Source organism: Berkeleyomyces rouxiae (assembly GCF_048999995.1).
Source record: "Berkeleyomyces rouxiae strain 22BRR77 chromosome Unknown BrBRR77_ptg000002l, whole genome shotgun sequence".
Classification (NCBI taxonomy): domain Eukaryota; kingdom Fungi; phylum Ascomycota; class Sordariomycetes; order Microascales; family Ceratocystidaceae; genus Berkeleyomyces; species Berkeleyomyces rouxiae.
In genome coordinates, this window is record NW_027396492.1 from 5679572 (window position 1) to 5692418 (window position 12847).

The following is a 12847-nucleotide window of genomic DNA, read 5'->3' on the forward strand; positions in this document are numbered from 1 at the left end:
CATAGTCCTGATAATAGTGTTTGTTACTACATGTGAATATAAGCAGAAGAAGGGGTCAGTGTTAGCCAGAGCTACATTTCTATTGGTTACTCTTAAGTATGTTTGGACAGTTCATAGCCCAAGTCCACACCAATCATATGTGTGTGCCTGGACCTGCCAACTACTACTAGAGTACTGAGCCACACAGTAACAATGGGTGGACCGTGAAGCACGGTTCTCATGCGGCATATGTCCTAACCCAAAATCTCAGGTAAGGTTTGGTGGAGTAGAAATTGTTAACTAGTTGGAAGAAGAATGAGTATGTTTTGTACATGTGAAAGATGGCTAAGGCTATGCACTTACAAGTTATGTAGTTGTAGATATTTGATTGTTTAGATACTTGAGCTTGGATTCGACTAACTAGTTATATAACTACATCACTAGTTAGTGTAACTGTGAAGATATTGAGGTGTAAGAAGCTGAACTTGATGTGACTTGTTGTTGGTGGCTTGTTATGTCCTTCTCTCCTGAACTGTTCTACTAGACGAAAAGAAGACATATAGGCGGGGTATGGGAGGCGTTGAGGAGCACTACAACAAACAAGTAGTTGGTAATATAAAAGGGAGACTCAGTGGTCATGTTTTTGGGCTAGAGTAGTTGGAAGGACCAATGAGGTCCAAGCAACATATCTGCGAACATAGCACAGTTTTAAGCAACTAAATCAAATCACACATCCACGTGTGAGAGACTGTGTGTTCCAGTACTTGTGGAAAGAGGCATCGTAGTGAGGATGAGTGCAAAAACGAAGAACCCAATATTTATGCGATGCCCCTTCTTCAAACACATTCCCGATCCCATAATTCTTCACGTGTAGCGATGATCGGCCCCCGCGGGGCTTAACTTACAAGTCAAAGTGGGATGAACTGACAGGGGCACGAGAAAACCCAAGGCCTGCTTTTGCTCTTCTAGGCCTGGGGTTTTATCTCACCGCATATTGTGCATATAGCGGATAATAGGCGAGTGGAATCGATGTGTTTTTCTGCAGTCTTGCTGCTATATCTATAGGAGTTATGCGCAGTCTATAGGCATGTATGTATGTGTTGATGTAAACCGGAGTTCAAGCTAAGAAGACGGTTGTTGGTGACCTTACTATGTATTCTCCTGAATGCCTTCATCCCTTAACTGCAAGGCATAACATGAGATTTTCTTCTTGTTCCCTGAACTAAATGCAAACTAAGCGGTCAGACGTCACATCAGGTCGGACCTATCATGCATGAATCGATATTGTGTTATGCATGTGTCCTACTTGTGCACGTAGTAGTACTGCATTGACAGAAAGGAAGACCCTCCTTATCCACTCTCATTGTGCATCTCCTGGTCCCGGTTGCAGGCTTTCACAATAGCGGATTCCCTTTTCTCATGCTTTGCTTGTCACCGCCCATTCGCACGTATGGGCATGTAAATATGCACATACAAGTGCTTAGTTAACTAGTCATAGCTTTATAGCTACATAGATCAAGCAACTACAATGACATCAAGGCTTCTTGACCACATGAAAGGGAAAAAGAATGTTTCCCAATAGAACTTGGGTTGATTATGTGCTCGTTGATTCCCAGTTACAGGGACAAAGTCACCATCACGTTGATTCCGATTTCCCAACGTCGCTATTATGAGGGTTATGTAGCCACCACCCGGTTGAATCATATTTCATCAGTAATATCACCCAGGCTGGCTTGTGCTTTGTAGACCCTTGGTCTGAGAATACTTTCAGAAGTGCAAGCAGATAGTTATGCATGTAACAGGCATATGCTCACATCTGTATAGTTATATGCATAATACAACACGAGCCTTGACAAAAGAACGCGACATGATGTGTGTTCTATCCAGGCGACGCGTCCACAGTACCTCGTGACAACAAGACATCCACTAGGAGCTCTTGCTTGGCTTAGCTATAACTGGTCTAGTGTGGGCGGTTAGCGGGAGAGAGAAAGGTAGGATGGAGCCCTGGTTAGCTTTATACATATTTGGCTTCTTTTCAGCGCTGCTTGGCTGGGGCACCTTGTTTTTACTCACATCCCCTCCCTTTTACAATTGTTCTATCTCTTCAGATCTTCATCGTCGATACGACTTAAGGACATGAACCCCACACCCTCATCCCCCCGCTCATCAACCGAGCTGGGCTGGGTTGACCTGTGTATGTGCGATTATTGCGGTGAGTTGGCTTCGGAGCCGCCGTATGCACACTGGTGCATCTATCAAAAATTTGTGCATTCCATTCTGGTCTACCTGGATAGTTATATATGTATAATGGTTATTACACGGAGCTTGAAGAAGCACACAGCAGAGATGGCTAGGGCTAGCACCAGCCTCGAGAACAGCAAGAGAAGGCATCTGTATTACTTTATACACAGGTGTGCATGGGTGGGTATTCGAAAAGAACAACCAAAGTTCTAGAAATTGGTCGACGACACATAAAATAACAACAGCGTTGTCAAGAGTAGTAGACGATACACGATGGCTTTTGATTTCGGCCTCCATCTGTGCTCGTACTCGTACTTGAATAGAATAGGAAAGCTCATCTCATTTCAGACACTTTCTTTGGACACTCCCTTCGCAAATGAAGGGCTTGCTGTTTGTTTGCCCCTCATTGGATTATCGTGTTCCAGGCCATATCTTGGAGGGGCATTGGCAGTTTGCCGGTGCCTGGTGCTATCTATACACACACATACTAACTAGTAACTACTGTGCTTGGGAGCTAGGTTTCATGACAAAGGAGCAGAGTTACAAGCACTAGTTGGTTATAGTTATGCCGAACAATGAGCTGCTCGATGTGTCAGGCTTGGTATATTCATGTGTAAGTTGTTCATACTTGGTCTCCCCCCCTGTCCAGCAATTCCTGCCGGCAGACAACCTGTTGGAAACTTCCTGATTGACCAATCTGGCTATTGGAGTATTTATATATGTATGTGTGTACATACAATAATACGAGCTCGGCTACAGCTTTGCTGGCTTCATAGCAATGTGAGCTCTCTCGAAACTTACTTGACTAAGTCTCAAGCAGTTAACCTCAGTTGCTGCTCCAACACTCATCTGATTGTCTTCCGTTTCGGTCGTGAACAAGCAGCTAGAAGGAGCTTATGAACCTTGTAGTCAGCACTTGGAGTAACCATGTCTACATGTACATACGTGCATACATAGTTATGTATGCATGTATGTATGTACCGCGCAAGTTGAAGAGGGCTGCTTGTTGGAGATTCGCTGAAAGGATAGGATTCCTTCTGCTTCCTTTTGCCTTTCCCCTCGTCTTCACGGACTCCCCTTACTGGAAAATGGACTGGGGATCCTTGATAACTTCACCCCACTTTCATCAAATCAGGAGGCTTAACCCGCCAGGCCATGCACGAGACCAAGGGGGGAGGGCGATGTGCCCATCAGCCATCTGGTTGTGTAAAAAAAGACCTCTCAACAAGCAGATATGTAGCAAGGGGGAAAAAGAAAAATAGAAAAAAAAGACAAGGCTATCTTGTCTCACTCTAGAAATCACAAGGACAGCCACGTACAACTTGCCCAAGCATGAAGCCAATTCCCAAATAACAAAAAAAAAAAAGGTTGATTAGATTAACTTGTGTTGGTTTTTGTTTCCCGCGCTCTCTATAGGCGCAAATGGTGACTTCATCTGCCTGTGTTGATACGTACAATATTACTGAGGGCAGGCTTCAATATGATGTATATGACTACACTACTTGATGTATGTATATGGTCGATGCGGGGTGGATTTAGCCGTTTAGGTAGATCCGAAGGGAAACGGACAGGCCAGCTGACTTGGGCTTGATATTACAACTATGTGTGCATATGTACATGCATACATGCATAACCCAGCCTTCATCTCTACTTGTAAACAACTACTACTTGACGTTAGCTGTTAGCTGGTATGAAGCAAGCCATCATGTTAGCCTCCTTGCTGAAGCTGTGATGCAAGACAAGTACAGTAGTTGAAAGTAGTTAAGTGTGTACACAAGTAGTATAATTGGTAATTGAGGCGTGGCGTGGCGTGGCGTGGGTGGGTGGATTATCGCCAACGCAAGCATATGGTGTTTGTTTGTGGCTACTTGCTATTGGTTGTGATACTGCTTTGAACTGATAGGAGGGAATATGGCGAGGAGGAGTAAAGTGAGGTGAGGTGAAGTTTGCCCATTAGTCCTAACGGCCTTTCCAGCCCAACTCTCCCAACTCTGAGCAGTTGTGGTTGAAGTTGTGAGTTTGGGTTACTAAATGGGAAGTGGATGAGGCAGCTATTCGTTACGTTTGGACGTGTAGTTTTTGATGTACAGCGAGTGCTATGCATGGTGGATTATGGTTATTTCCCCCCTCTCTTTCTACTAGTCATGCCTGTGAGTGAAGTAGTTGCTAACAAAAAAAAAAACATGTAAAACTACACCTTGAGATTGTTCCGGCTGTACTCGAGCTACAAACACAAGCAGAAATTGCAGATTTTGGGCTGGCCGGCAACAACGAGTCAAGTGTAGTACACTTGTACATACATGCCTTCTGCTTTTCCCAACCGCCCGCTCACACTAACCACCCCTTTGTAGAGGAAGGATATCCTATTTTTCACTCCTTCCCTTGTTGACCCTGGCTACCTTCTTCTTTTGAGCCACCCCTGTCCTTGTTTTATTTCGGATTTCTATTGCTTAAGCTCAAGCAACCTGCCTGTATAATGGGATGGGACCTTGTGTGAAGCCAAGTGAGCTCGCTGGACAACAAGCAATTCCCCGACAGCAATTGTCTTTGCTTCTGTTGTTGCTCCGTTTGCGATGGTCCTGGTTTATTCTTTTTATTTCAGCGGCCCCTCCGTATTCTATGGACATTCTTTGACCCCCCTCTCTCTATTGCCCCCTCCTTCAATACTTTTTTTTTCTTTCTTTTTTCCTGTTCTTTCCTCTCTTTTTTTTTCTTTTTTCTTTTTCTTTTTGCCGATAAAATTCCCACGCCTCGTGCCCATTTTGGAGGCTTGCTGACCCTACAAGTAATACCTGCACACTTGTAGTTATAGTTAGCTAACTAACCAACTAGTTGCCCAGTACTGTACTGACAACTAACCAATAGCTACTTCTGTGCTTGTACCAGCTTCCCCTCCCCTCCCATGTCGCCTTACCCTCTACCCTACCCCCCCTTGTGCTTCCTTTTTGCATTTACCTCTTCATCTTCCTCGCCCTCTCTGCTCTGCTTCCGTCCTTTGTTGCTCTTTATTTCTTGTTCCTTGCCTTACTTGTCTACTCATCACATCACCCTCCATCGCCTGTCTGTCTTGTCTTATTCCTCCATCCCTCCCTCTTGTTATTATTTTCTGCCGATTCCGATTCCATTAATATAGCACTGGCCTTCCTCTTCCACTCCCGCTTTTCCACCACTGCCCTTCTTCTTGATTTTAGCGTATCTTTTTTTCTTCTCTTTCTTTCTTGCGTCTTGCTTATTCTTTGCCCTCATTTCCCTGCACGACCACCGCGATCTCGAAGTCTAATTCCCCCTCACTCGCCTCGAGTTCCCCTCATCATCACCAACACAACACGCACATGATCGTGTAGCCTTAGGCATCATCTCATTCAATCGCACATGCCTATATTACCGCACCCAATGATCACCTACACGAACCAGTCGAACGAAGACGCCCTTTAAACCCTTCAACGGGAGCGCGACCAGTGAGCGAGAAGCCGGCACAGATCATATCTCGCCTCACCGCCCACACCCACCCACCAACCAACCATCCGCCTTGTCAAGTCTACAATCACACCACACCCAGGCACCCCTAAATCATCATCACCGTGTCCTGCAGAAGCCTGTTCCATTTGTTCCTTTCCACTGTGTGTTTTCTTTTCGCATTCTGTGTCTGTTCTATCGATATACCCGAGCCACGTTATTTTGTCTACCTGTGTTCTGCCGTTTAAAGCCTCCTTTACTTCTATCACGACGACCCTAATAATCACAACAACCACCACCCTTTCCTCCGAACCAACAAGTCAACATGCCTACCGCGAGTGTAGCAACCATTTCTGCAAGCTCGTCCACGAGCGCGCCAGCAGCGACCGCCAAGAAGCCTGCTGCTGCCAATGCTCCAGAGCGCAAATACAAGTGCCAGTTTTGCAACAGAGCTTTCAGCCGCAGTGAGCACAGAAGTCGCCATGAGAGAAGCCGTAAGTTGTTGACCTTCTTGGACTACACAGACAGCCCAGCCCAGCCCAGCCCAGCCCAGCCGTATGGCTATGGGGTCTTCAAACCCCACCATTTCTTCCACTAAAACGGAAGAAATGCTTAGCCTTTTTTGGGCTTAGCCATTAGACTAAGCTAGCTAGATTGGCCAACCATGCCACAGGATACATACTAACCTCTCCTTAGACACCAAAGAGCGCCCCTTCAAGTGCATGAAGTGCCGCAGTACCTTTGTACGTCGCGATCTTCTCTTGCGCCATGACCGCACTGTCCATGCTAAAGATGGAGGCATTCCCCTTCACAGTGATGGAAAGCGCCGCGCTGGCCCAAAGTCACGCTCCGCCACTAGCTCTGCATCCAAGACCTCGATGCCCTTGGACCAAACCGCCATCGAGCAAATTGAGTCTGTCTCAGACAACGCCTTTGACATCGAGGCCGCCGCCATGTTGGTTGCTGATATGCAACAGAAGGCCATGCGTGATAGCGCTGGTCCTTTTGATGCTGGCTCAACAGACTACCCGAGAAACCACAATAGCGCCGAACACGTATCGGTTTACGCCAACGGTTCAATTCCTACCAATCACCAGCAAATGGCCTGGGAGTTCATGCCTCAGGGTGTCAGAGAAAACACTGCCCACTCAATCGCCAGCACATCAGCATCCTTTGACTCACAGCCCTCACTCACATCCTCCAGTGTCACTGCTTCTCAGCCTGCCCATCGTCTTCCCCCCTTGAATGGCTTGGTCCCCGCTCTCCAATCCATGATAAGCTCACTCTCTCCGTCCGAGGCTCCCACTTCTGCGCCCCAGACACCTCTGGAAATGCACCCAGTTCCTCCACCGTGCTTCAAGATTCCCTTCATCGCTAGTGATGAAGAACGCTCCCTTATTCTGGATAACATTCGTAGCATCGACACCGAGCACGCTGTGCCAGAGGGGTTCAGACTATCAAGCTTGAGTACTCTGAACCGCTATCTGTCCACATATTTTGGGCTTTTCCATCACCATCTCCCCTTCCTACACCCTTCTTCATTCATAGCTTCCAAGGTGGCACCCGCGCTTTTGCTCTCCGTGCTGAGTATCGGCGCTCTTTATTCGTTTGATCAGGACGAGGCCTACTTGATGCACATCGGGTCCAAGATCCTAGTAAACCAGTTTCTCCAACACAAGGAGAACTTTAGCTCCCGCAAGTGCCCTCTATGGACTATGCAAAGCTCCCTTCTCAACATGGTCTTTGCCAGTTGGAGTGGTGATGCAAAGGGGCTAGAATGGACCTGCTCCATTAAGAGTCTATTGGCGAATATGGTGGCAGGTAATCGATATGAACTCAAACTTCGTCAAGAGGCTCGTGGCAACTGCCCTCCGTCGCAGACCGAATGGGTTGAAGATGAGGGTTGTCGGCGTACATACTATGCTGTTTACATTTTCTTTGGTTTACTCACCATGACCTTTAACCATACACCTGCTATCACATTTAATGAGTTTGAGAACCTTCAATTGCCCTCAACTGAAGCCATGTGGAACTCTGGCTCCATGGATCCAACTGCTTGGCGTGAGCAGCTGCGCTCGTCTTCTGTACCGACTTTTATTGAGGCTCATGTCAGTCTTGTCCAAGGCAAGCCCGTGCGCTACAGTTCATTTGCGACGCGAACGCTCATCAACGCTCTCTTTTTGGAAGTTTGGTACCACAAGCGCTCACCAGAAGCTCTTCAAGATATGGTTACTGAGTACAAGCTACGCCTGGCACTTGAGACGTGGGAAAAAAGCATTGACATTTGTGAACAAGAGCCAGTCTCGGTGCCACTTAGCTCACCACACCAAGGCCACCACCCCTTAATTTTCAACGCAAAGGCTATGCACCGTAACGCTCTCTGTCGCTTGGAAGTTGATTTGAAGGCGGTTCAAGAGGCCCTCCGTTATCACGACTCTTATGAAGTCGCAGCAGCTATGTCTAATGCCCGCGATCGTGTAAAGCGATCTCCGGAGATTCTCAAGGTCATTGAACTCTGCTATGATACCATCGAGACTTGTGTTTCTCAAGGTGTTCGCTGGGTGGCGCGTACTTCGCCTACTAACTGGAGCATTGAACATCCACTTGCGGGCCTAGATATGATGATTATCTTGTCCATGTGGCTTTATCGTCTGGAACACGACGATGAACCGACCTCATCTCAGGAAATGGCAATGTACAACAAGCTACGTGGACTTTTGGAGCGTGAGTGTCCTGATCGTCGCGTCAACCAACTATCAGCCGTTGTCGCTCACCTCTGGGGCAGCATGCTTGACGAAGTCGTTGTGTGGGGTATCGCCCGCTTGATGGGAGAGTCATTTCGCCTCTATTCTCAGGCCTTGATTGGTTATGTCGACGACGTTGGAGAGTCCTCTAACGCATCTACTCCCTCTATGGTTTCACAAGGTGCGGATGAGGAAAGTGTCTACTGAGTACATCAACTTCAGACGTTTAATCGCCACGCATCTCTGATTGCTTGTTTTTGTTTACTTTCTATTCTTCGTTGCACACAGAAACATACAACTATAAAAAACAATGATACTTGGGATAGAGAGTTGGGTTTCACAGCCAAGCTGGACGGGAATGGTAGTATGTTTGGCTGGTAGCAGAGAAAGCTTCGAGTGCTTTTTCATGAACATTGGCTACTATCATGCCCCTCCATTTTCATTCATTTCTTTCTTTCTAGCCCGTCAGTCTTTTTTTCTACTTTTTGTTTCTTTCTTTTCATCTTTACTTGTTGCCTCATGGTACTCGTTCACTGCGGTTGATCTCTGCAGTTCAAATTCTTCAAGCTATTCACGCCCTTTCACAGTGTGCTATTCGCGCCACTATTCATTTTTACTCCCCATTCGTTATAATCATAAGCTTGATATAAAGCAATCCTGTCCATCATGTTTGCATCGCGCGGCTCTACGCTGGTGGTGTTGTATCATAATCGGACCTTTCCGAGCCCCCTCCCCGCATCTGCTGGCAGGTCCATGCTCTCTCTAAGAAACACTCTTGTGTCTTATCTTGTGGTAAAAGCCATGGCAAAACTCACAAGTGTTTTCCGTCTACTTGTGCGAACCAGCCATGATTCGATCTGGAGAACACAAATCAGTATTGAGGAGCCCGCTTTTGCTGGTTTCTTTTTGAGTGACTCTATTTCATTAGTATCCTATGTTTGGGATTAGTACCACACACCTGCTTTGGTGATAACCTTGCTTTCTATTTAAAGATTTGTTTTGATCTGTCTTTTCAGCTTCCAACGTCTTGTCTTCTTTGTTTCTCTCACACTTGACTCTTGCCCCAGCTTCTAGAGTCTTTCCATTGGCTTTTTTTTCTTGTGTTTATCTTTTCTTTTTTTTCCGGTTGATTTCCTTTCCATTTTTTGTCTTTTTGAGCTTTGTGAGTCGGTTTTTTGTTGCTCTTGGTCTACTTTTTGCTCTGTTTTCTTGTTATCGTAATGTTTGCATTTCCTGCAATTAGATTTTCATTTACCGTCTGTCGGCTTCTATTTTCTTTCTCCTTTCAGCTTTATTATTATATATCAAATTACATTGACAATGATTTCTTAATCTTGAAGGGGTTTTTTTCTTTCGTCTTTCACGTTCATGGTCATGGCCTTGACGAGAAGAAAACTTTCCTGGCTGTCTTGTTCGTATTTGTGTAGTTCTTGTGTAAATATTAGGTTCATCTTTGGTGGACGTTGGTGTTTTTACTGGTTATCTTGACCAGAGGAGATACATGTGTGTGTCCATGCATAACTAATTATGTACATAGCTACATACATAGTTACGTATGTAAAACTGGGCGACTACACAGATGAATATTAGTTAGGGTTGTCACCCTCACTTCCCCTCCATACTAGTGCAGCCCATGACTTTTTGCTTGGGCCTTTCTTTTTATAGCCTGAAACATGAATTTTCCGAGTTTAGACTTGCATGTTCCTTCCTTTGCTTCGAGTTCATACCTTGCCTTCTCGTTTTTTGCACCGGTAACTATACTCCCTTCTATTTCCTTCTCTTCTCTCCTCCTCATCCGCCCTTCTTTCTGGTATCACATACAAGTATAATCCATGACTGCCCAGACTGTTGATATTACGCTGCGTAATGATACGGACTCAAGCAATGTTTACGTTACAATTACCGGCCGTGCGATGCAGCACAATATGAGCCCTGTCTTTATCTCTGCGGATGGCAAGACGCCTTTCTATCCCGCCTCCCCATCAAGTATTCTACAGCCACTCAACCACAATGTCAATATTGCTCTCGGTCCTCCTGGTAGTCTCCGAGTAGTAACGGTCCCAAGGATGGCGGGTGGCCGCATTTGGTTCTGCAAAGGTGCGCCTTTAACCTTTCTCGTCAACCCGGGTCCCGCGGTCGTGGAACCATCCATGATGAACCCGACAGATGTCAATTACTACTTGGACTGGGGGTTTGTAGAGTTCACGTTCAACGATCACCAGTTGTTTGTCAATATCTCATACGTTGACTTTGTTGGCATCCCGGCATCGCTTGAGCTTGAGAGTGCGGATGGCAAAAAGGCGACTGTCGAAGGCTTCCAGAGTGATGGTCTCGACCGAGTTTGCCGGGAACTTCAGCAGCAGGAGGATCGAGACCATGCGGGGTGGGGGAGACTTGTTATCAAGACTCGTGATGGGAAACATAACCTCCGGGCTCTAAGCCCGAATTCAGGATGCGTTGTTTTTCCGGGCTTGTTCAGGGGGTATCTAGAACCATATGTAAACCAGGTTTGGCAAGCATACTCAAAGGACCCTCTGGTAGTCAACACCCAAGCCTCATGGGGAGACATTGCTGGTAGAGTGGAAGCCTCTAGAGGGGACAATGGCGTTTTCACCTTTGGTGGGTATGGCCGTTTTGCAAAGCCATCAACTGCGGATATCTTCAGTTGTTCTACAGGCCCGTTTGCGCGCACTGCAAGCTACACAGAGGCGAAAGGAGCAATTGGGGCTCGGCTTGCTGCTGCATTGAACCGGACTACATTGCTGCACAACTGTCGGCAACCCGAGGGCGAGACGGCGTCTGAGTACTACCAACACGAACGAACAAACCATTATGCACGCATTTGCCACGAAATCAGCATAAAGGGGCGCGGTTATGCATTTCCATATGATGATGTAAATTCGTCCCAGGGTATGGACCAGTCAGGCTCGATATGGGATGGGAGCCCCAAGATGTTAACGGTGGGGATTGGTGGGTGGAAGGGGGATCGTGAGTAGAAAAGGGGCCGAGTACAAGTAGAGATCTATTCAAGCATATACAAGTGCAAATAGAAGGAGGAAGGAGAAGAGAAAGAGGAAGAGGGAGAAGACATAGAAGAGGATCGAGCGTGCTAGGTGAATGTGACGTGTGTTCAGGCCAGTTTTCCAAACATCAATAGTTAACTATAGTTAGTTAGTCAGGGCTCTGGGAGAAGAATTTCTCAGACCAGGCTTGCTTGGCACGCAGGGTATCTAGCGTGTGAGCCCTAAACTCTATATACTGGAGGTCTTGAGTCAAAGCGGCTTCTTCCGGAAGCCATTTCCCAAGTTGGTTGCAACCCGACAGTTTGTCGCGTGTCGCGTGTCGCAATAGCACGCTGATAGGATCGTCCCAAGCTCCGACAAGTACCCTGAGATGGGGAAGCTATAGATATGGGGGGGGGGGGGGTTTTCTTGACGCTAAGGCGTAAATGTATGTATGTACATGCATAGACCTAACCCTGAGGACCTAATTCAAGGCTGTCGACTGTGTTGATGCTGTCGTGTTGAGGAGCCAGTCGCGTCTACGAATATCTAGTACGACGACCACTTTATTTTGCCTTTTCTGTCCGTCCCTTTTGTCTACTGCCCCAAGCCACATGGCGTCTTTTGAGACGCACAAGTATGTACATACATATGTAAGTGTTCCTAATTTGAGCCTCCACGCCACACGGGAACGATATGCATTGGTGGCGTTTCATATTGAAGGGGGAGGGGGCCGAGGAGAAGAGGTGGACGTGGGAAGCAGACTTGAGAGCACAATATAAGAAGTCAATAAAATGGGCGAACGGTGACAGAGCCCAGAAGCCGGATGATTAGATGAATGGCGCACTTATCTGTGTGTGTATACTGTAGCTAGCTATAGCTAGATAACTACACGAATATATGACGAACTAGTTATTGCAAAGGATAGTTGGTTATCGTTACTACATGTGTGTATAGTGTCTCTCATGCATCTGGCCGGTGAACCTGCACGAAGCGAAGTGAGCACGAGTAGAAAGGAATCACTCTTCATCCAAATAAAATGACTGGTTTGGCCCTTTGGGACACTCGCGTGTTTGTCTTTTGTGTCTTGGTTTCTTCGGATATTTGTTCTAATTGGATTTGGCGCTGGGCTTGGACCTTGCAGACCTTTGAATAAACTAGTTAGCGGACATAAAATCACACCGTATGTTCCTGTGGGCATGACGTATGTCTCCTGACGAGACCGAGTCGTAGTGGATCACCTGGGTTATTCTTGGCCCAGGCAAGGCCGAAGCTATCTAGGAACATTAAACAGAGCGTGGCTGTGAGAGGAGTGGTGGGTACCAGTATGCATGTACAGATATAGCCCAGCGTTGTTGAAAGCAGAGCTCAAACGACCGCTTAGAGCGCGCGTGCCCTACAAACCAACTCAGTCCCCGGAACCTA

General features: G+C 46.7%; 2 protein-coding genes across 2 annotated transcripts; both read left to right on the forward strand.

The window, feature by feature from the left end:
- Window positions 1–6001: 6001 nt before the first annotated feature.
- BROUX77_003147 (uncharacterized protein) lies at window positions 6002–8627 on the forward strand (the record flags this gene model as incomplete). The annotated part of the gene is made up of 2 exons (XM_073747766.1): window positions 6002–6170; window positions 6373–8627. 2 exons carry the CDS (start codon window positions 6002–6004, stop codon window positions 8625–8627), a joined length of 2424 nt encoding a protein of 807 aa, XP_073608229.1.
- A 1625-nt stretch (window positions 8628–10252) lies between these two features.
- Window positions 10253–11416, forward strand: BROUX77_003148 (uncharacterized protein; the record flags this gene model as incomplete). The annotated part of the gene is made up of 1 exon (XM_073747768.1): window positions 10253–11416. One exon carries the CDS (start codon window positions 10253–10255, stop codon window positions 11414–11416), a length of 1164 nt encoding a protein of 387 aa, XP_073608230.1.
- Window positions 11417–12847: the final 1431 nt, after the last annotated feature.